The sequence below is a fragment of the Heptranchias perlo genome, chromosome 30 (genome assembly GCF_035084215.1).
Source record: "Heptranchias perlo isolate sHepPer1 chromosome 30, sHepPer1.hap1, whole genome shotgun sequence".
NCBI lineage: Eukaryota > Metazoa > Chordata > Chondrichthyes > Hexanchiformes > Hexanchidae > Heptranchias > Heptranchias perlo.
The window spans coordinates 935,694-960,895 of record NC_090354.1 but is presented as its reverse complement, the minus strand read 5'-3'; the positions used below and the strand labels follow the sequence as shown (position 1 = coordinate 960,895).

General features: G+C 45.2%; 1 protein-coding gene across 1 annotated transcript; it reads left to right on the top strand.

Moving 5' to 3' along the window:
• Nucleotides 1–23,936: 23,936 nt before the first annotated feature.
• On the top strand, nucleotides 23,937–25,001 carry neurod2 (neuronal differentiation 2). Its single transcript, XM_067969183.1, has one exon. It carries the CDS (start codon nucleotides 23,937–23,939, stop codon nucleotides 24,999–25,001), a length of 1,065 nt encoding a protein of 354 aa, XP_067825284.1.
• Nucleotides 25,002–25,202: the final 201 nt, after the last annotated feature.

The following is a 25,202-nucleotide window of genomic DNA, read 5'->3' as shown; positions in this document are numbered from 1 at the left end:
AGAGAGTGAGAACAGAACGAGTGAAAGAACAGTGAGAGTGAGAGAACAGGGGGAGTGAAAACAGAGAGTGAGAGAATCATAGAAAGGTTACAGCATGGAAGGAGGCCATTCGGCCCATCGAGTCCGTGCCGGCTCTATGCAAGAGCAATCCAGCTAGTCCCATTTCCCCGCCCTTTCCCAGTAGCCCTGCAATTTTTTTCCTTTCAAGTATTTATCCAGTTCCCTTTTGAAGACCATGATTGAATCTGCCTCCACCACCCCCTCAGGCAGTGCATTCCAGATCCTAACCACTCGCTGTGTAAAAAAGTTTTTCCTCATGTCACCTTTGGTTCTTTTGCCAATCACCTTAAATTTATGTCCTCTGGTTCTTGACCCTTCCGGCAATGGGAACAGTTTCTCTCTATCTACTCTGTCTGGAACCTTCATGATTTTGAATACCTCGATCAAATCTCCTCTCAACCGTCTCTGTTCTAAGGAGAACAACCCCAGCTTCTCCAGTCTATCCACATAACTAAAGTCCCTCATCCCTGGAATCATTCTAGTAAATCTCTTCTGCACCCTCTCTAAGGCCTTCACATCTTTCCTAAAGTGCGATGCCCAGAACTGGACACAATACTCCAGTTGTGGTCGAACCAGTGTTTTATAAAGGGTCATCATGACTTCCATACTTTTGTACTCTGTGCCTCTATTTATAAAGCCCAGGGTCCCGTATGCTTTTTTAACTGTTTTCTCAACCTGCCCTGCCACCTTCAACAATTTGTGCACATATACCCCCAGATCTCTCTGTTCCTGTACCCCTTATAGAATTGTGCTCTCTAGTTTATATTGTCTCTCCTCACTCTTCCTACCGAAATGTATCACTTCACATTTTTCTGTGTTAAATTTCATCTGCCACGTGTCCGCCCATTCCACCAGCCTGTCTATATCCTCTTGAAGTCTATCACTATCCTCCTCACTGTTTACTACACTTCCAAGTTTTGTGTCATCTGCAAATGTTGAAATTGTGCCCTGTCCACCCAAGTCCAAGTCAGAACAGAGGGAGAGAGAGAGAACAGAGGGAGAGAGAGAACAGAGTGAGAGAACAGAGAAAGAGTGAGAGAATGGAGAGAGAGAATGGAGGGAGAGAACAAAGAGAGAGAGAACAGGGAGAGAGTGAGTGAGAGAAAAGGGAGAGTGGAAGAACGAAGAGAACAGAGAGAGAGAGAGAACAGAGAGTGGGGGAAAGAACAGAAAGAGTCAATCGAGAAAGAAAATACCAAAAGAGAAAACAGAGAGAGGGAAAACAAAGGAAATGAAAAAGAAAGCATAAAGAAGAGACAAAAAAGAGAGAAAAACAGAAAAGATACCAACAGAGAAAGAAGGAACAGAGAAATGGCACATGGAGAGAAAAATAGAGAAGAAACAGAGTCAAAGATAGAGAGAACACAAAAAGAGACACCGAATGAGAAAATAACGGAGTGAAAACAGAGAGAACAGAGACAAATAAGCAGAAGAAAACAGATTGAGAAATGACAGAGAACAGAGAGATGGGAGAGATAAAACGAAGAGTGATATAGGGGCAGAAATAGAGAGCAAAAAGAGAAAGGAACGAGGAAGAAAAGATGAAAAAAAAGAAAAAACAGGAAAATGAAACAGAAAACAGAATAAGAAACAATGCGTGAAAGAGAGAGATAGAGAGCTGGAGAAACGGAGAAAGAAACTGGGACAAAATCCAGTGGGGGGAAAATAAAAATAAAATTGTAGATTAATTTTAAAACGGAATTGGGACGAAAAGAATGAAGTAGATTTGAGGACGGCGAATGACCCAGGATCGTTCATTCCCAACCATTCCCCGCGATATTCCGGGATTTCCTGCCAGCCTTTGTATGTTGTGGGTGTCGGTCTTTTACTCCAGTCCGGGCTTTGCGTGTTACCAATACACCCACATTGGGGAGAACCATCTGTCAGGCGCAGCCAGTCCTGGTGTTTATTCACTGCCAGGGTCGCCTCCTGGTTCGAGCCCGGTTCCAGTGCCCGGTTCCAGTGCCCGCTGCCAGTGAAACCCGCTTTGCAGCGACTTTCTGTGGGCCTAGTTTAGTGAATACAGGCTGACGGTACCAAAACATAATGTTCAAAATATTTCAAACAAAAGCTAAATCTCACTTTGTTCCCACTCTGTTTGTGTCAGAAATTCCACATTCCCAGCAGGCACTCCGATCAATACAAATAACTATTTTTTATTATTCTTAATATCATCTCTCCAATTCATGGAGAGTCCTTTTAAGACTGTGTTGAGACTTTGATGTGTTGCTGATATTATGTGCCACATATTGGTTCCAAGGAAGAAACATATAATTAGAATATAAAGTGAATACAGGGCCAGCCTGTGAGGTTATTTCCCTGTTCATCACAAGACGGAAGAGGCGACGAATCAATGCAGAGAGCAGTTACACACAAACAACAGTCTGAAAAATGTATGCAGCTCTGTTACAGTGCCCGGAATAAAGGGTTAAATATCATTAGATTGGTCGATTTTACTGCATGGTGGAAAATACGGTTCCCTATCTGTTACTGTTTATAATCCACCCCGAGAGGCAGATGACGTATTGTCCTTCCTGTTCGCTCACTAATAAGAACAGTTAACCAACCCGATTTTATTTGTACGGACAGTTTTAAAAGTCGCTGTCTGGCTCCAAACTGATGAAACTCTGATCTGTGGACTGGTCAAAGTAACGACCGACAGTAAACCGTTTGAATCATTCCCCGCTCCAGCAACAAGTTAAAATCATTCAATCCACGTTGGCAAGTGTGGTTTAAACATACATGAGAAGGTGACTTTAACACGGACAACTTGCGGGGAGCTGCCACCGACCTGAAACGTTAACTCTGTTTCTCTCGCCACTGGTGCTACCTGACCTGCTGAGCGTTTCGAGCATTTTCTGTTTTTATTGCGGGGAGCTGTCTCTTCAGCACCGAAAATCCAGCAACAAAAAATCATTGTCAATAATCCAGCACCAAGGATCCAGAGTATAAAATCGAGGAAATAACTCCCAACACAAACAATTCAACACCGACAATCAAACCTCCACGAACAAAACCAAAAAACAATTCAGGATCAAACCAACACCAACAAACCAACACCATCGATCTATCACCAACAACCCAACACCAATATAAACAACCCAACACCATCAATCTGTCACCAACAACCCAACACCAATATAAACAACCCAACACCATCAATCTATCACCAACAACCCAACACCAATATAAACAACCCAACACCATCAATCTATCACCAACAACCCAACACCAATATAAACAAACCAACACCATCAATCTATCACCAACAACCCAACACCAATATAAACAAACCAACACCATCAATCTATCAGCAACAATCTATCACCAATATAAACAAACCAACACCAACAATCTATCACCAATATAAACAAACCAACACCATCAATCCAACACCAATTTAAAAATGTGTCACAAACAATTCAACATGAATATTCCAGAACCAACAAAGCAGCACTAAAAGTTCAATGTGAAGAAATACAACATACTCAAGACAATAAATAATTTCCAAACACTAGTAACCAACTCCATTCACACAAACAATCCAGCACTAATTAAGCAACTTCAACTCTTATACACCAACAATCCACTAACAGAAAATAATAGAAATAAACAAGTGACAACATTCCAGCACCAGCTCACCAGCAGCAGAAATCCAACATGAAATACCCAGCACCAATTCAGAACCACCCATCCAGAATTAACAATGCAGTGCAAACAACACAACAGCAATGATGAAATAGGAACAACCCAACACAAACAATCCAATAACAAAATCGAACAGCAATCAGTCAACACCAACAACCCAACACCATACCCCCAGCACCAATAACACAGGACCAACATTTCAATATCAAAACTCCAGGACCAACAATGCAAACGAATAATTTAGAAACAACAATCCAACCCCACCAACCAGCAAAAATATCCAGAACCAGAAATCTAGCACTGGCAACCCAACACTGATCCTGTAGCTCCAACAATGCTATGCTATCACTCCAGCACCTACCATGCAGGCAGCAATAATCCAATACAAGCAATTCAATAGCAGCAAATCAATAAAAACAAACAATCCAAACACCATCAATCCAACACCAACAATCTACACCAACAATCAAGCACCAATAATCCAACACTAATAATCCAACGAAACAATCCAACACCAATCATCCATCAACAACAATGCAACACCAACAATGCAACACCAACAATCCAACACCAATACTCCAACATGAACAATCGAACATGAACAATTGAACATCAACAATCCAACACCAACAATCCAACATCAATAATCCATCAACAAAAATTCAACACCCACAATCCCACACCAATATACCAACACCAACAATCCATCAGAAACAATCCAACATCAATAATCCATCAACAACAATCCAACACCAACCATCCAACCCCAACCATTCAACATCAACAATCCAAATGTGGTTAGCCAGCTGCAGCTACTGGCTAACCACATTTCGGAGCTGGAGCTGTGGGTGGATTCACTGTGGACCATCCGCGATGCTGAGATTATCGTGGATAGCACGTTCAGTGAGGTGGTCACACCGCAGGTAAAGGTTATGCAGGCACAAAGGAAATGGGTGACCTCCAGGCAGAGTAAAAGGACTAGGCAGGTAGAGCAGGAATCCCCTGGGGCCATCTCCATCTCAAACAGATATACCATTTTGGATACTGTTGGGGAAGATGGCTTATCAGGGGAAAGCAGCAAGAGCCAAGTTCATGGCACCACGGGTGGCTCTGCTGCACATGAGGGGAGGAATAAGAGTGACAGGGCTATAGTGATAGGGGATTCAATTGTAAGGGGAACAGGTAGGCGTTTCTGCGGCTGCAAACGTGACGCCAGGATGGTATGTTACTTCCCTGGTGCTAGGGTCAAGGATGTCATGGAGCAGCTGCAGGGCATTCTGGAGGGGGAGGGTGAACAGCCAGTAGTCGTGGTCCATATCGGTACCAATGACATTGGTTAAAAAAAAGGGATGAGGTCCTGCAAGGTGAATTTAAGGAGTTAGGAGATAAATTAAAAAGCAGGACCTCAAAGGTAGTGATCTCAGGATTACTACCAGTGTCACGTGCTAGTGAGTATAGGAACAGGACAATAGACCAGATGAATGCATGGCTGCAGGGATGGTGTGGGGGGGAGGGATTTAGATTCCTGGGACATTGGGACCAGTTCTGGGGAAGGTGGGACCTGTACAAGCGGGACGGGTTACACCCGAGCAGGACCGGGACCAATGTCCTCGCGGGGATGTTTGCTAGTGCTGTTGGGGAAGGTTTAAACTAGAATAGCAGGGGGATGGGAACCTGAGCAGGGAGACAGAGGAGGGGGAAACAAGGATAGAAACAAAAGACAGAAAGGGAAGAAGCAATAGTGGAAGGCAGAGAAAAATAGGGCGAGAAACAAATAGGGCCATAGTGCAAAATAAAACTAAGATGACTAGCAATCTTAAAAAGACAAGTCTAAAGGCATTGTGTCTTAATGCGCGGAGCATTCGCAATAAGCTAGATGAATTAACAGCGCAGATAGATATTAACAATTATGATATAGTTGCGATTACAGAGACATGGCTGCAGGGTGACCAAGGATGGGAACTGAACATCCAGGGGTATTCAATATTTAGGAAGGACAGGAAAAAAGGGAAAGGAGGTGGAGTAGCGTTGTTAGTAAAGGAGGAAATCAATGCAATAGTGAGGAAGGATATTGGCTCGGAAAATCACCATGTGGAATCTGTATGGGTGGAGCTAAGAAACACCAAGGGGCAGAAAACGTTGGTGGGGGTTGTCTATAGGCCCCCAAACAGTAGTGGAGATGTAGGGGAGGGCATTAAACAGGAAATTAGAGACACATGCAAGAAGGGTACAACTATAATCATGAGTGACTTAAATCTACATATAGATTGGTCAAACCAAATTAGCAATAATACTGTGGGGGAGGAATTCCTGGAGTGTGTACGTGATGGTTTTCTAGACCAATCCGTTGACGAACCAACTAGAGAACAGGCGATCCTAGACTGGGTATTGTGCAATGAGAAAGGATTAATTAACAATCTTGTTGTGCGGGGTCCCTAAGGGAAGAGCGACCATAACATGATAGAATTCCTCATTAAGGTGGAGAGTGAAGTAGTCGAATCCGAAACTAGGGTCCTGAATCTAAATAAAGGAAGTTACAAAAGTATGAGGTGTGAGTTGGCTATGATAGATTGGGGAACTTTACTAAAAGGGATGACGGTGGATAGGCAATGGCTAATATTTAAAGAACGTGTGCAGGAATTACAACAATTATTCATTCCTGTCTGGCACAAAAATAAAACAGGAAAGGTGGCTTGACCGTGGCTTACAAAAGAAATTAGGGATAGTATTAGATCCAAAGAGGAGACATATAAAATTGCCAGAAAAAGTGGCAAGCCTGAGGATTGGGAGCAGTTTCGAATTCAGCAAAGGAGAACAAAGAGATTGATTAAGAGGGGAAAATAGAGTATGAGAGTAAACTAGCAGGGAACATAAAAACTGACTGTAAAAGTTTCTGTAAATATGTCAAGAGAAAAAGATTAGTGAAGACAAATGTAGGTCCCTTACAGTCAGAAATGGGGGAAATTATAATGGGGAACAAAGAAATGGCAGAACAATTAAACACATACTTTGGTTCTGTCTTCACAAAGGAGGACACAAATAACCTGCCAGAAATGTTAGGGAACCAAGGGTCTAGTGAGAGGGAGGAACTGAAGGAAATCAGTATTAGTAAAAATATACTGCTAGGGAAATTAATGGGGCTAAAGGCTGACAAATCCCCAGGGCCTGATAATCTACATCCCAGAGTACTAAAGGAAGAGGCCCTGGAAACAGTGGATGCATTGGTGATCATCTTCCAAAATTCTATAGACTCTGGAACAGTTCCTACAGATTGGAGGGTGGCAAATGTAACCCCACTATTTAAAAAAGGAGGGAGAGAAAAAAACAGGGAATTACAGACCAGTTAGCCTAACATCAGTAGTGGGGAAAATGCTAGAGTCTATTATAAAAGATGTAATAACAGAACACTTGGAGGGCATTAATGGGATTGGACAAAGTCAGCATGGGTTTATGAAAGGGATATCATGCTTAACAAATCTACTGGAGTTTTTTGAGGATGTAACTAGTAGAATAGATAGGGGAGAACCAGTGGATGTGGTGTACTTGGATTTTCAGAAGGCTTTTGATAAGGTCACACACAAGAGGTTAGTGTGCAAAATTAAAGCACTTGGGATCGGGCGGAATATACTGGCATGGATTGAGAATTGGTTGACAGACAGGAAACAGAGGGTAGGAATAAACGGGTCTTTTTCCGGGTGGCAGGCAGTGACTAGTGGGGTACCACAGGGATCAGTGCTTGGGCCCCAGCTATTCACAATATAGATCAATGATTTGAATGAGGGAACTAAATGTAACATTTCCAAGTTTGCAGACGACACAAAGCTGAGGTGGAGTGTGAGCTGTGAGGAGGATGCAAAGAGGCTCCAATGTGATTTAGACAAGTTGGGTGAGTGGGCAAGAACATGGCAGATGCAGTATAACGTGGATAAATGTGAGGTTATCCACTTTGGTTGTAAAAACAGAAAGGCAGATTATCATCTGAATGGTGATAGATTGGGAAAAGGGGAGGTGCAACGAGACCTGGGTGTCCTTGTACACCAGTCGCTGAAAGCGAACATTCAGGTGCAGCAAGCAGTTGGGAAGGCGAATGGTATGTTGGCCTTCATTGCAAGAGGATTTGAGTACAGGAGCAGGGATGTCTTACTGCAGTTATACAGGGCCTTGGTGAGACCACATCTGGAGTATTGTGTGCAGTTTTGGTCTCCTTATCTGAGGAAGGATGTCCTTGCCATGGAGGGAGTGCAACGAAGGTTTACCAGACTGATTCCTGGGATGGCAGGACTGACGTATGAGGAGAGATTGGGTCGACTAGGCCTATATTCACTAGAGTTTAGAAGAATGAGAGGTGATCTCATCGAAACATATAAAATTCTAACAGGACTAGACAGACTAGATGCAGGGAGGATGTTCCTGATGGCTGGGGAGTCCAGAACCAGGGGTCACAGTCTCAGGATATGGGGGATGCCATTTAGAACCAATACAAAGAACTTTTATAGTTATATTAGGAAAAAGAGGGTGGTCAGGAGCAGTGTTGGCCCCTTAAAAACTGAAAGTGGGGATATTGTCATTGACAATGGGGAAATGGCGGACATGTTGAACAATTACTTTGTGTCGTATTTACAGTAGAAAAAGAGGATAGCATGCCGGAAATCCCAAGAAAACTAATATTGAATCGGGGACAGGGACTCAATAAAATTAACATAAGTAAAGCAACAGTAATGAAAAAAAGAATAGCACTGAAGAGTGACAAATCCCCAGGACCAGATGGTTTCCATCCCAGGGTTTTAAAGGAAGTTGGTGAGCACATTGCGGATGTCCTAACTATAATCTTTCAAAGTTCTCTAGATTCAGGAACTGTCCCTCTAGATTGGAAAATTGCACATGTCACTCTGCTTTTTAAGAAAGGAGAGGGAAACCAGGGAATTATAGACCAGTTAGCCTAACATCTATTGTGGGGAAAATGCAGGAGTCGATAATTTAGGATAGGGTGACTGAACAACTCAAGAATTTTCAGTTAATCAGAGAGAGCCAGCATGGATTTGTGAAAGGTAGGCCGTGCCTGACAAACCTGATTGAATTTTTTGAAGAGGTGACTAAAGTAGTGGACAGGGGAATGTCAATGGATGTTATTTATATGGACTTCCAGAAGGCATTTGATACGGTCCCACATAAGAGACTGTTAGCTAAGATAGAAGCCCATGGAATCGAGGGGAAAGTACAGACTTGGTTAGGAAGTTGGCTGAGCGAAAGGCGACAGAGAGTAGGGATAATGGGAAAGGACTCACATTGGCAGGATGTGACTAGTGGAGTCCCACAGGGATCTGTCTTGGGGCCTCAATTATTCACAATATTTATTAATGACTTAGATGAAGGCATAGAAAGTCTCATATCTAAGTTTGCTGATGACACAAAGATTGGTGGCATTGTAAGCAGTGTAGATGAAAACATAAAATTACAAAGCGATATTGATAGATTAGGTGAATGGGCAAAACTGTGGCAAATGGAATTCAATGTAGACAAATGTGAGGTCATCCACTTTGGATCAAAAAAGGATAGAACAGGGTACTTTCTAAATGGTAAAAAGTTAAAAACAGTGGATGTCCAAAGGGACTTAGGGGTTCAGGTACATAGATCATTGAACAGGTGCAGAAAATAATCAATAAGTCTAATGGAATGCTGGCCTTTATATCTAGAGGACTGGAGTACAAGGGGGCAGAAGTTATGCTGCAGCTATACAAAACCCTGGTTAGACCGCACCTGGAGTACTGTGAGCAGTTCTGGGCACCGCACCTTCGGAAGGACATATTGGCCTTGGAGGAAGTGCAGAATGATACCCGGACTTCAAGGGTTAAGTTACGAGGAGAGATTACACAAATTGGGGTTGTATTCTCTCGAGTTTCGAAGGTCAAGGGGTGATCTGATCGAAGTTTATAAGATATTAAGGGGAACAGATAGGGTGGATAGAGAGAAACTATTTCCGCTGGTTGGGGATTCTTGGAGTAGAGGGCACAGTCTAAAAATTATGGCCAGACCTTTCAGGAGCGAGATTAGAAAACATTTCTACACACAAAGGGTGGTAGAAGTTTGGAACTCTCTTCCGCAAACAGCAATTGAAATCTGAGATAGATAGCTTTTTGGCAACCAAAGGTATTAAGGGATATGGGCCAAAGGCGGGTATATGGAGTTGGATCACAGATCAGCCATGATCTTATCAAATGGTGGAGCAGGCACGACGGGCTGAATGGCCTACTCCTGTTCCTATGTTCCTACGTTCCTATGTTCCTAACAATCCAACGCCAATTATCCAACTTCAATATTCCAAAACCAATAATCCATCACCAATAATCCAACACAAATAATCCAACACCAGCAATCCAGCACCAATAATCCAACACCACCAATCCATCACCAACAATCCAACATCAATAAACCAACATCAATAATCCATGACCAACATCCAACACCAAATATCCAACACGAAAAATCCAACACCAATATTCCATCACCAAAATACAACACCAAATCCCAACACCAACAAACTAACACCAATAATCCAACACCAACAATCGAACACCAATAATCTAACACCAATAATCCATCACCAACAAACCAACACCAATAATCCAACACCAATAATCCAACACCAATAATCCAACACCAACAATCCAACACCAATAATCCATCACCAACAAACCAACACCAATAATCCAACACCAATAATCCAACACCAACAATTCAACATAAATGAGCAAACACCAATAATCCGTCACCAATAATCCAACACCAATAATCAATCACCAAAATTCCAACACCAATAATCGATCACCAACATTCCAACTCCAACTATCCAACACCAAGAATCCAACACCAACAGTCCAACATCAATAATCCAAAACCAATAATGCAACACCAAAAATCCAACACCAATATTCCATCACCAACAATCTAACACCAGCAATCCAACACCAGCAATCGAACACCAAAAATCCAATACCAATAATCCAACACCAACAATCCAACATCAACAATCCAACATCAAGAATCCATCACCAACATCCAACACCAAATATCCAACACGAAAAATCCAACACCAATATTCCATCATCAAAATCCAACACCAACAATCGATCACCAACAATCCAACACCAACAGCCCAACACCAACAATCCAACACAAATAATCCATCACCAACAATCCAACACCCAACAACCCAGCTCCAATAATCCAGTGTAGGCCTTGTGTGCCTGAAACAGTGGATCAGGGCAGAGGGTCATTTTTATTTTAAAAAATAAATATTACTAATCACCGTGGCGGTGGGATTTTAATTTTATAGGGCCTTCCTCTGACCCTTTAACGATTTACATCCCGACAGCAATTTTGGGGCATATCTGGGGCATTCCTGGTTAGCGCTGGGAATCCCATTACATACACCTCTGATAGGCCCAGCAATGCTCCTTCCGCGGGGAGCAGGAGGTGTTCTGAGTTGAAGTGGGACTGGAATTACCTCAAAGGTCTCTCGGTTTGCTCATTGTACCTGGAGCCAGGTAAGAAGCAGAACCAGAAGGTGGGAGACAACAGTGTTCCAGCGCTTGAGCCTCATTTAACACTGCGGCGAGCCTTTAATCTTCAGGCCGTTAGGCCCCTCTGCTCTTGCACCGTATACTGGCCCCGCCAGCATATCTAATCTGCAACTTTAACCGCTGTCAAACCGGGTTTACTAAATTCCGGCGGACCTCATGCACTTTCTAAACCTACACACATTTACCCAGTTGGGGGGGCCATGCACATGCGTAAAGCTCTCTCCTGTGCAGAAGAATGTGAGCCCCCCGCCCGCCCGCCCCCAGTGGAAGGGGCTCCCGCTTGGCTGGAGTCCTTATTGGAACCACAAGCTGCAGGGTATTCACAGCACACGACCTGTGTGCAGACACTCGGGCTGCTTATTCCTCCTCTCTAATCTCCCCGGGGATTAGCAGCTTCCTCCATTCCGCTCTTTAGCCCACGGGGAAGCAGCAGCCGCGGCACAAACACCTTTCCGACAGTTTGGGCCCGTTGATTTTATTTGAATCGAGAGTGAGTCGCGGAGATGAATTACTGCGAGATGATGCTTTACATCTCGCTCCAATATTACTCTCCAAACCGTGTGCACATCCCCGGTACAAACACCTCAACACTTTCCCCTCCCTACATCGAACAGATTTCTCCCTTTCAGCGCCAGACTTTCCACCTCACTGAGTTCTCATTTTTCCCTTCACACCACAGGCAGTAGCCGCTCCCTCCCTCCCTCTCCCTCTATCTCTCTCTCCCTCTCCCCCTATCTCTCCCTCCCTCCCTCTCCCTCTATCTCTCTCTCCCTCTCCCCCTATCTCTCCCTCCCTCCCTCTATCTCTCTCTCCCTCTCCCCCTATCCCTCTCCCTCTATCTCTCTCTCCCTCTCCCTCTATCTCTCTCTCCCTCTCCCCCTATCTCTCCCTCCCTCCCTCTCCCTCTATCTCTCTCTCCCTCTCCCCCTATCTCTCCCTCCCTCCCTCTCCTTCTATCTCTCTCTCCCTCTCCCTCCCTCCCCCTCTATATCTCCCTCCCTCTCTCTCCCTCTCTCTGCACCTTTACACCACAGGCAGTGACCGCTCTCTCCCTCCCTCCCTCTCCCTCCCTCTCTCTCCCCCCCCCCTCCCTCTCCCCCCCTCCCTCTCTCTGCACCTTTCTCCGCCCGGCTCTATTTATCCCTTTCTCTCTCTACCTATCCCGCTCTCCGGCTGTTGTCTCTTTCTATGTTTTTTCTCTCTCTCCCTTTCCCTGGCTTTTTGTTTCCCAATTTTCTGCCCCTCTCTCGCTTTGACTCTGTGTGTATTTATATACAGATTTGGTCATTTCTGGGTTATTTGGCACTCCGTTTTACAGCTCGTGACAGTTTAAACCGTAATTAAAATTTTAGATCGTGTTTTATTTGAACGATTAAAAATATTCAGCACGGCGGGATTTATTGCACTGAGCCCTGTAATCCGGATCAGACTGATCTCGGGATAATCCGGCCCACGGTATTTGTAAAGTTATTTCCAGCACCAGCCGCTCCCATCAGTGCCCCCGAGTGCCCTCACTCACTGCAGGTCCCTTTCCAATGGGATCCGGGTTCCCAGGTATGCTCGTTTGCTCCAGCTCCAAATGGAGTCGGTTTTCACACGTGGATTACTTTAACTTCGAGTCTCTCTCTCTCCCCGGAACTCCCATTGCACGGGTTCAGAGCTCTGCAATTGAGTTCACCAAACGCAGTCAAACAGACTGAGAGCATCTACAGCACTCTGTGCCCCTGTACCCACTCCCGAGACCACTCTGTACCCCATACCCCCTCCCGAGACCACTCTGTGCCCCTGTACCCCCTCCCAAGACCATTCTGTGCCCCTGTACCCCCTCCAGAGACCACTCTGTGCCCCATACCCCCTCCCGAGACCACTCTGTGCCCCATACCCCTCCCAAGACCATTCTGTGCCCCCATATCCCCTCCCGAGACCACTCTGTGCCCCATATCCCCTCCCAAGACCACTCTGTGCCCCCATATCCCCTCCCGAGACCACTCTGTGCCCCATACCCCTTCCGAGACCATTCTGTGCCCCCATATCCCCTCCCGAGACCACTCTGTGTCCCATATCCCCTCCCGAGACCATTCTGTGCCCCCATATCCCCTTTCGAGACCACTCTGTGCCCCATACCCCTCCCGAGACCACTCTGTGCCCCATATCCCCTCCCGAGACCATTCTGTGCCCCCATATCCCCTCCCAAGACCATTCTGTGCCCCATACCCCTTCCCGAGACCACTCTGTGCCCCCGTACCCCCTCCCGAGACCACTCTGTGCCCCATACCGCCTCCCGAGACCACTCTGTGCCCATGTACCCTCTCCCAAGACCACTCTGTGCCCCCGTACCCCCTCCCGAGACCACTCTGTGCCCATGTACCCCCTCCCGAGACCACTCTGTGCCCCCGTACCCCCTCCCGAGACCACTCTGTGCCCCTTGTACCCCCTCCCGAGACTGTTCTGTGCCCCCCATACCTCCTCAATGTCACTTCCTCATTTTATTCCATATTATACCGGCTGCAGTCCACAGATTACTTCGTGAAATTGTTTAAAATACATGTATGTACGGGATAAATCTACTGTGTAAATACAGTATCCACAGGGTAACTATAATATATAGAGAATAAATATAATATATGCAAGGTATTAACATAATATCTATGGGGTAAATATAAGATAGGTAAATCTAGTACCTATATGATCAATATAGTAATTGTAAATATTATTGCAATATGGAGAGGGTAGATGTACTGCACACAGGGTAAATAGAGCAGCAGTAGGGTAAAGACAACACCTGTAGGATACACATAACATGTACAGGGTAAAACATTATCAGTTAACAGCAATATCTATAGGATAAACATATACTCTACAGAGTAAGTACAATATCTATAGATTAAAATAGCATATACGGGGTGAATACAATATAGAGATAGACAGCTTTTTGGCAATCAAAGGTATTAAGGGATATGGGCCAAAAGCGGGTATATGGAGTTAGATCACAGATCAACCATGATCTTATCAAATGGCAGAGCAGGCACGAGGGGCTGAATGGCCTACTCCTGTTCCTATGTTCCTAGAATAGAAATGGCATTTACAGGGTAAATATAGTATGTACGGATTGCACGCAATATCTATAGGATAGATATAGCATTTACAGGGTAAATATCCTATCCATGGGATAAATATGGTATATACTAGACAAGCTCTCATTATGTTGCAGAAGGGGAGTCAAAACCAAGTATAGTTTTCAGGTGAAGAGAGGTTAGAAGGCGGAGCTAACTGGCTCCGACTGCACAGATGGAATTCAGTCCGTTTTAAAGTTATACATTCTGTCCTTATTTTGTTTTATACTTTTATTTTATATAACTTCTAGAAAAATATTAAAATTTATAGGAACTTGGGAAGTAGAGTTGCTGGAACATTTCAGACTGAGGATCTGGGAGACCCAAAACTGAAGCTCTACATTACCACCACTAGCAGGAGAGTGACATTACTGTTGTGTAGGGAATTGACTACATGTCTGCAGATGATGTCAGCAAGGGGCAGTATGTCGAGGAGGAAGAGGGGTGGGGGGCAAGGATAGATCTTTGGGGGATTCCTGAGCTGAAGCTATAAGGGTGGGAAGAGAAGGTTTTGCTGGAGGTGCTCTGGCTATGATCAGATAGATAAGAGTGGAACCAAACAAGGGCAGTCCTACAGAGCTGGACAATGGAGGCCAGGCATTGGAGGGGATGATATGGTCAACCACGTAAAAGGCTGCAAGAGAGATCAAGGAGGATGAGAGAGATAATGTACCATGGTCACAGTCACAGAGAATGTCATTTCTGACTTTGGCTAGGGACTTTTAGGTGCTGTGGGAGGGGTGAAAGCTGGTTTGGACAAATTACCACAGGGAGCTTCAATAGAGATGGGCATGGAACTAGGAGAAGAAAGAAAGGTTGGAAACTGGGCAGTGGTTAGCTAGGACAGAGGGGTCGAGGGTGGGTTTTTTGAGGAGGGTGATGATGCTGGTTTGGAAAGGGAGGCTGACAGTGCCTGAGGAGAGGGAACCATTAACAATGTCAGCTAGCATAGGGGCCAGGAAGAGAAGTTGAGTTGTCGGGAGTTTAGTGGGAATGAGGTTGAGGGAACAGGAGGTGGGTCTCGTGGATGAGATGAGCTTGGAGAGGTTAGGGGACAGATGGGGCAGAAACTGGAGATGGGTTCAAAGATGGAGTATTAGGATGACTGGGGGGGGGGGATTTGGCTTATTGGGCGAAGGGAAGGGGGGAACAGCAGAGTGTTTTCCCATGGGCTGATGCTGAAGACGGTGGGGTTAGATGAGGGTAGAGTGACGTGGGTGGTGATAGATACAAGGACCTGGTCGAAGATGGCTTTGTCAGTGATCAAGACCACTAGAGTAGAGAGGCCATGGTAGGAAACAAGATTGAAGGGATGGTTGTTAATATGGATAGGAGAATTTATATGGAGAGAGAGGTTTAGAGAGGACAGCAGTTCAGAGGAGAGGGGGCAAGGGGAGCTGAGTTGAAGATTGAAACCACTGAGGATAAAGAGTCACTGCATCCAGAAGCTGAGGGGAGAAAGAAGGCAGGATATCGCGGGGAGAAACATAGGGTTGGGCTTAGAGAGCTGTAGACAGTGAGCATTTGAAAGGAAAAATGAGAGGGGTGGAACAGGATGAGGTACTTTAAGGGTACAGAGTAAGTAATACCATCTGCAGGGTAAACACGGTATGTAGAAATTCTATGGTGTTTTCCTGCTTTTGCTTCTGCCATTTCTCCAGTAGGGCAGGAAATCAGGAGAAGTCCCGCTGAAATTCCAGGTGAATATTTTCAGGGTAAAAAAGTGTATCTTCAGGAGAGAACTTCCACAGACTATTCCTGATCCCCCGCTATAACTTCAGCTGAAGATCAGCGGAGACCCTGGAGAAATGGCATAAACGGCTGTTTTTAGTTGTTTATACCACTTCTCCGAGACTTCTACCAATCTTCTGCTGAATTTAAGGCAGTCGAACAATAGAATCCTGTAGAATTTCCAACTCAGATAAATACTAAGTAGACAGGGCAAACACATATTTGCATGATAAATATTGTATATAACTATACTATAGTATTCATAGGTAAACATTAAGTACAATATCTGCTAGGTACATACAGTATCAACTGGATACATACAGTTTCTGCTGGATATACACAGTATCTGCAGGGTAAATGCAGTGGAGCCAATAATGCAATGTTTGACACCTGTATTGCTGCTGTGCATTGAGCACTTGCTCATCAGCACCCAGTATATTGTACTTTATAATGCGATGTGAAAGCAACTGTGATACTGAGACTCTGTCCATGCTGTGACTAAACTCAGTGAGGCCTCCCAAAAAATGATTATGAGGTCCTAGCCCCCATAATGTGGTCACATCACTCCATATAAAACAGGTGCTGCAATGGGAGCACAGGCTCCATGTTGGACCCTATCTCTAAAAGTCAGCTCACCTTTTTTGTATTTGTTCCAATCCCTTTTTATCTGCAGGACACGGAGGATCAGGTATGCAGGATAGGTTTGTACTTTAGGCGATCAAATAAAACCCAGCCCTATGCTGCTACTTGTGTATATGGGCAACTGTACCTGAACACTTCTGAAGAACGGCTATGATTCCCTGAGGAAGCTATGATAGAACTTTGAAGTGTCCTGCAGCCAGGCCCAGACACCACCCAGGACAGGGACAACTCTGTCAGTGGCTAACAAAGTAACTGCTACCTTCAATGCTAAAGCTCATTGTCCTCCCAAGCAACAACAGGAGATTTTAATGTTACTTCTCCCAATCTGCAATGCACTGTTGCATCAATCAGGTCAGTGAATGATTAATTTCACCCTGGAAACGAGTTCTGCACCTTTATTGTCTGGTTGTATTTCCCAGCGAGCACTGCAAGCTAGGCACCACCTTGACTGGTGCTGCTCCATGTGCCAGTCTGGAAGGGAGTGAATGAGAGTGAATGAGTAAAGAGGCAAAGAAAGAAAATCAAACAATTAACCAGCCATGAATTTGGAGAAGGTCACAAACCTGCTCCCCACCCCCATTCTATTGTCTCCAGGCTAAGAATCTCCAAGACCCTTTCCTCAGCAGAAGTCAAGGGTTGTAGGTTAGATAACTTCCATCTGGTCTACTTTTGCTGGCACCTATTACTTATGGCCCTCTCCTGCAAGAGGATAGAAAAAGGGAGACATGTTTGAATAATTAATAAGGAAGGTGAGTTTCCACCCAAGTTCCTAAGCTAGGGGCCACCTTATGTGAGTCTGTGAACATGCAGTGTGCAGATACCTTGTGTGCCAGTGTGCAGATACCTTGTGTGGCCAGTGTGCAGATACCTTGTGTTGGCTGCGTGCAGATACCTTGTGTGGCCAGTGTGCAAATACCTTGTGTTGGCTGTGTGCAGATACCTTGTGTGCCAGTGTGCAGTTACCTTGTGTGGCCAGTGTGCAGATACCTTGTGTTGCCAGTGTGCAGTTACCTTGTGTGGCCAGTGTGCAGTTACCTTGTGTGGCCAGTGTGCAGATACCTTGTGTTGCCAGTGTTCAGATACCTTGTGTTGGCTGCGTGCAGATACCTTGTGTGGCCAGTGTGCAAATACCTTGTGTTGCCAGTGTGCAGATACCTTGTGTTGCCAGTGTTCAGATACCTTGTGTTGGCTGCGTGCAGTTACCTTGTGTTGCCAGTGTACGGATACCTTGTGTGGCCAGTGTGCAGATACCTTGTGTGGCCAGTGTGCAGATACCTTGTGTTGCCAGTGTTCAGATACCTTGTGTGGCCAGTGTGCAGATACCTTGTGTTGCCAGTGTTCAGATACCTTGTGTTGCCAGTGTTCAGATACCTTGTGTTGGCTGCGTGCATGCTGCTTGTTGTTTGCCACATTTAATAGGACACAAGCCAAAAACATTGTTATGGCAGCTTTGTAGAGTCCTAATGAGCCATGAACATATTCGAAAAGACGCAGACAGTTGTCGGAGCTCTATGCATTGTCCTCTATGACACTCCTCCAAGCTTGCAGTCAAGTCTAACAACATTGTCAAATGAAACAAAATGGGAGCACGCTTACTTTGGCAATCTTCCTGAGTCCCAGAAATTTCTTCCTCAATTTCTGCCATATTGGATCTGGCTTCTCCATAGGGGTCCAGAGCACACGTCAGAACTATTTAATGAATGAATGACTTATGTAATTAAGGGTCCTACTCTTGTGGGCTATTTAAAGGGACCATGCAGAATTTCATCGATGTTCACTGATGATTGCACAGTGTTCAGTTCCATTCACAATCCCTCAGATAATGACACAGTCCGTGCTCGCATGCAACAAGACCTGGACAACATCCAGGCTTCATTATCTATGTGGCAAGTAACATTTGCGCCACACAAGTGCCAGGCAATGACCATCTCCAACAAGAGAGAGTCTAACGACCTCCCATTGATATTCAACAGCATTACCATCACCGAATCCCCCACCAAAAACATCCTGGGGGTCACATAAATACTGTGGCTACAAGAGAGGTCAGAGGCTGGGTATTCTGCGGCGAGTGACTCACCTCCTGACTCCCCAAAGCCTTTCCACCATCTACAAGGCACAAGTCAGGAGTGTGATGGAATACTCTCCACTTGCCTGGATGAGTGCAGCTCCAACAACACTCAAGAAGCTCGACACCATCCAGGACAAAACAGCCCACTTGATTGGCACCCCATCCACCACCCTAAACATTCACTCCCTTCACCACCAGCGCACCGTGGCTGCAGTGTGCACCATCCACAGGATGCACCACCACCTGCACGTTCCCCTCCAAGTCACACACCATCCTGACTTGGAAATATATCGCCGTTCCTTCATCGCCGCTGAGTCAAAATCCTGGAACTCCTGACCCAACAGCACTGTGGGAGAATCTTCACCACACGGACTGCAGCGGTTCAAGAAGGCGGTTCACCACCACCTTCTCAAGGGCAATTGGGGATGGGCAATAAATGCTGACCTTACCAGCGACGCCCACATCCCATGAATGAATAAAGAAAAACTTACAGGTTTGTCATTTCAGGCTGCTGGTTAAACTTTAGGCATTTTTTGGCAATTTTTCAGACTCTGAAAAGTTAATTTTACCTCTGAGAAGAAGATTTTGTTGGTGTTGCATTGTTTTTGGCTGTCTGACAAAGAGTTTGACTGCAGTCATGGGTAGCCTGGTGGGGCTGCCTTCTGGCAGGACAAGGAGGAGCAGTAAGGAAGACAGCAGGGAGCAGGAGGCCATACCCACAACGGGTCTTCAGGAAGCACTTCTCCCACATGAACTTCACTGAGGAGCAATGTCTTCGCTTCACCAAGGAGACTGTCACTGAGCTATGTCAACTCCTGCTGTCAACTTTTATGCCACGGGCTCCTTTCAGGCTGCAGCAGGTAACATCAGTGACATCTCACAGTTTGCAGTCCACCGCTAAATCAGGGAGGTCCATTAGGCTATCTACACCACGAGGAACACTTTCATCTCATTCCCAATGGACAGAACAAAGCAGGACGAGGAAGCACTAGGTTTAGCCCACATGGCAGGCTTCCTCAGGGTGCAAGGTGCCTTTGACTGCACCCACATTGCCTTGCATGCTCCACATCACCAGCCTGGTATCTTTATCAATTGAAAGGGATTCCACTCCCTCAATGTACAGCTGGTTTTGGGCCACAGGCAGTGCATCAAGCAGGACTGTGCCTGATTTCCTGGTAGCAGTCATGACTCATAGAATCATAGAAGTTACAACATGGAAACAGGCCCTTCGGCCCAACATGTCCATGTCGCCCGACTCATTCATCCTGCACCAATCTTCTGTACCACCTTTATTGCAGCCTGGTCATCAAGTTACAGGCTGGTAATTGGGCGATAAGGGCTATCCCCTACAGAAATGGTTCATGACTCCATTCAGCAACCCTGGCACAGCTGCAGAGCACGCTTACAACGAGAGCTATGCTGCCACTAGAAATGTCATTGAACAAATGATCAGCATGCTCAAGCAACACTTCCACTGTCTGGACCATTCCAGAGAAGCTTTGCTGTCCACCCCTGAGCGGATATCCACGTTTGTGGTCATCTGCAATATGTACACAGTAAGCACAGTATGTACAAGGTAAACACAGTATGTACAAGGCAAATACAGTATGTACCAGGCAAATACAGTCTGTACAGGGCAAGTATATCATGTAAAGGGTAAATTCAGCATCTAAAGGTAAATACAATATTTTCCCTCTAAATAACATATGCATATATAAAATAAGTATGTACATCGTAAATACGGAATCTGCAGGTTTAACCACACGTACAGTGTAAAATTCCTTATAGACTGTAAGCACAGAGTGCATAAGGTTAAAGCAGCATGCTCAGGATATATTCATTGGCAACGTGGGCATGGCATTTACAGTATATACAGGGTTTATATAGGGAAAAACATCATGTACATGCTAATAGATCATGTACCCTGTAAATACAGTATGTACATGGTAAGTATATCAAATACATGGTAATAGATCATGTGCCCTATAAATATAATATGTACAGAATAAGTACACCATGTAAAGATAAATACAGCATATAGTGGATAACTATACTACACACAGGGGAATGTATTATGTATTCGGAAAGCACAACTTGTAAAAGATAAATACAGCATGTACAGAATAGATTTAACATGTACAGGGTAAATAAGCATGAACACAGTAAATACGGTGTGCCCACAATAAATATAGCATGTAAAAGGTAATGCCAGCATGTAGAGGCTCAATACTGTATGTATCGGGTGAATGCTGTAAGCATAGGATTAAGGCAGCAAGGTACAGTACATGTTGGGCAAGTAGATCATGTACAAGGCAAATACACTATACATAAGGTAAGTACATCATATACGGGGCTACAGCAGAATGTACAGGCTAAATAAATATGTACAGGATAAATACAATATGTACAGGATAAATACAGCATATACAAATTAAATACACTATGTACAGGATTGGTACAACATGTGCAGAGTAAACACGCTATGCAAACATTAAATACAGTATGCACAAGGTAAATAAAGAATGTACAAGGTACATACAGCATGTGTATGGCAAGTACGGCATGTACTGGATAAATGCAATAGGTACAGAATAAACACGGTGTAGAGAGTAAATATAATGGATACAGGATCAATAAATAGATACAAAATAACAGCACGTAGAGAGTAAACACAGTATATACACGATATACACAGTAAACACAGTATATACACGATAAATAAATAGGTACAAGATAAACAATATGTAGAGAGTAAATACATAAGTACAGATAAAACAGGTGTGAATACAGTAAACACAGAATGTATCAGGTAAACAGGGTAAGTACACGGTGTGTACAAGGTAAATACAATATGTCCAGGATCAAGGGAGCGCGTGCAGGGTGAGTACACCATACACAAGGTAAATACCGGATGTATCGGGTAAATACAATATGCACACAGCAACTACAGCAATTTCAATGCAAATACGGTACACGCGGGTTAAATACAATATGTACAGGGTAAATACAACGTATGCGGGGTTAATATAGTATCTACGGGGCAAATACAGTATGTGCAGGGTAAATATAATATATTCAGGGTAAATACTGAATGTATAGGGTAAATATAGCACTCGCAGGTTAAATGCAGCGTGTACTGGGAAAATACTGTACGGCAGCATGTACATGTTACGGAGTATGTGTAGGACAGGATATTGCCCAAATCTGAGACAAGAGCCGGCGTTTCTGTTTGATTGTATAAACATAAAACTCACATATTATCCTCCTTTATAAAGTAGGAAACCCGTCCTCAGCGGCTGGCTGGTGTTTGGGTTTTTAGCGCTGAAATGGAATCGAAGAAAAATAAATCATCGATAACATTTTAATTCTCAAAGACGTTTAAGATTAAGTTTCAGAAACCGCCGAGGTGTTCGCCCTGTATCGGAGCGTGGAGAGAATGTGCAGCCCGTGTAAGGGCAGCAGGAAAGGGGAATAAAGCGCTTCAGCCGTTGTCATGTCCCAGTTTTCAGGGTCTGTGCTGGTAGAATCTGGGCAGATCGGCGCACACACGAGTGCGGGTGCGACAGATGGTCAGCTCTCGGTCCCCGGGGAGACAGATCGCTCCGAATGCAGCGCATGTCAATCAGCGCGTCTCATGTGATGCCTGCTGCCAATGACGTGCTACCATATGGCCTGGCATCCGAGCTGGTACCGCAGCTTGGTAGCGATGCCACTCTCCTCTCGTCGATAGATTGGCGATGAGCAGCTTTGCAAGACGCGCAGTGCCTTAACAAACCAGCTAATCCCAGTAGGTACCGCTGAACAATGAGATAAGGCTCGGCTCGGTTCGGCTAATTACTGCAGGTAAGTTCCAATGTGGGCCGGAGTTCCAGTCAGATCTGCTCCGTTCAGCTGAATGATGTGTGACATACGGGCTGGTCTCTCTCACCAAACTTGTATCCTTTACCTTTAAATCAGTGTCTGATCAAAAAAATAATCTGGGCATGTAAACTTGGTTAAAATGAATTGTGATCTAAGGCGGAATGTGACTGGAAATGGTTTAAATGAAGACAATTCGAGATTTGAATTTCTCACAAGTATCAGCCCCCTCGGACAGACTCGGCGACCCCTCTCCCGCAACACATTTACTTTATTATTTTGTAACAAAAAAAATGTGATTTAAAAAATAATTTTCTAAGTTTCCCCCGAATGAAGTTGAACAAATTTCACAAAATGAACCCATGAGCGGAGTTGGCGATCGAGCCGAGTCTCACTGACGCCGCGATTCGCCTCATTGCTCGGGTTAGTCCCAATTAAATCGCCCGATTATTTTACCATTCCGGACAGAAGAAAAATATAAACAATTGTATTTCAGAATGCAGCAAATCCATGTGTAAATATATTTAAAATATACAGAAACACACAGATACGGTGATGAATGTAGCGAGTATTTAACATGTGAAAATCGAACCAATTTATTTACTGTCAAATGAAATATTAAAACCGCCGAACGGCAGACTTTGAGAGATGCTGAAAATAAGCTGATAAAAGCTGAAATTACCGATAATTGGAAGTGGAAAGTCCTCCGACCCGTTTAGAATTTAATAGCCGATTTCTTTGGGTCACGGGAGAGGCGGGGGGCGGAGGGTGTTAAAGTTGGGTCGAGGCGCAGTTTCGGGGCTGAGATCAGGACCAGAATCTTCACATCTCGTTTACACATTTTCTTCTTCAGCAATTTTCTCGTTAACCAGAGAACGCGAGCGGTTCCAGAACTGCGCCGGGTATAAACAGGGAGTCTGTCGCTCGCGTTTGTTTTTCCAATTAGAAAGTCACTAAGATCCGCCAGAGTCGGACGCATTTTGTGTCACCGAAAAGCTTTCGAAAAATGTCCGACAGCTTTAAACCCTGAGAGGTGTCTTTTAACAGCTGGAGGGGCCTGTCAGTGTGGAGAGCCTGTTCTATCCTGGGTAACTTTAATGAGGCTCCGACTTTCAGTAAATTGTGGATATTCTTGGTGCTTGTTTTGGGTTTATTCTGGCACTGCCTCCTGTGACAGCGAGTCCCAGTGTTGACCATTTTAAAACACTGTTTCCTTCTCTCACTTTTGCAGCAAACATGTTGACCAGATTATACAGCGACTCTTCCCTGATCCCCGAAGTTCAGAAATATGCGAGTTGGGCGGATGAGAGTGAGAGCGACGAGGAGAAGATGAGAGAAGAAGGAAACAGCGAAAGTTGTGACCCTCAGGACAGTCAGGCGGAAGATTCCCTGAGTGTGGCTCAGGACATTGAAGAAGTGGATACCGGGATGGAAGAGGATGAAGATGAGGAGGAGGAAGAGGCTGATGAGGAGGACGGCGCCAGACCCAGGAAACGTGGCCCTAAAAGGAGGAAAATGACTAAGGCGAGAATGGAACGCTGCAAATTGAGGCGGCAGAAGGCGAACGCCCGGGAGAGGAACCGAATGCACGACTTGAATTCGGCTCTGGACAATCTGCGAAAAGTTGTCCCCTGTTATTCCAAGACACAGAAACTTTCCAAAATAGAAACGTTGCGGCTGGCGAAAAACTACATCTGGGCTCTGTCCGAAATCCTGAGATCCGGTAAAAGACCCGACCTGGTGTCCTATGTCCAGACTCTATGCAAAGGCCTCTCGCAACCCACCACTAACCTGGTGGCCGGTTGTCTCCAGCTCAACTCCAGGAATTTTATAACGGAGCCGACCCAGGACGCGGCGCGCCTGCACCCTCCCAATTCCTCCTTTGCCATGCACCCCTACTCTTACCAGTGCCCCCGGCTGCCGAGCCCGCAGTGCCAGCCCAGCGCCGTGGGCAGTGCCCACCCGCTCCGGTCACACCCGTATTGCGGGACCTACGAACACCTGTACGGAAACGCGTCTCCAGACTACACGAGCTCGGAGCTCGAAGGCCCTCTCAGCCCCTCACTTTGCACTAATGGCAACTACCCCCTGAAGCCAGACTCGTCCCCAGACCATGAGAAGAACTACCATTACACCATGCACTACTCCGCCTTGCCCAGCTCCCGCGGGCCGGGCCACGGGCTGGTTTTCGGCTCCTCTGGGCTACGCAGTGGCCTCCACTCCGAAAACCTCATGTCCTACGACACGCACCACGACCGGGCGCCCGTGTACGAGGAACTCAACGCCTTTTTCCATAATTAACTGAAGATCGAAAGTTCGAGGTCCGTTGCCCCTTTGATTCAGATTAGCAAAGGATGCGACTGTGAAACGGGCGGACCTCACTTTAAACGGGAAGCGGCGGTGTGCACAAGACGCTCCGCCACACTCAACAGAATCTTCACCGAGGGCAAAGTGTAGACAAGTCTGGAACTCCGACCAGAATCCGCCCAACCAAAAGTTGTT

Bases quoted from the DNA above. Each gene is read 5' to 3' on its own strand.
- neurod2 (XM_067969183.1), top strand. From the start codon at position 23,937: ATGTTGACCAGATTATACAGCGACTCTTCCCTGATCCCCGAAGTTCAG.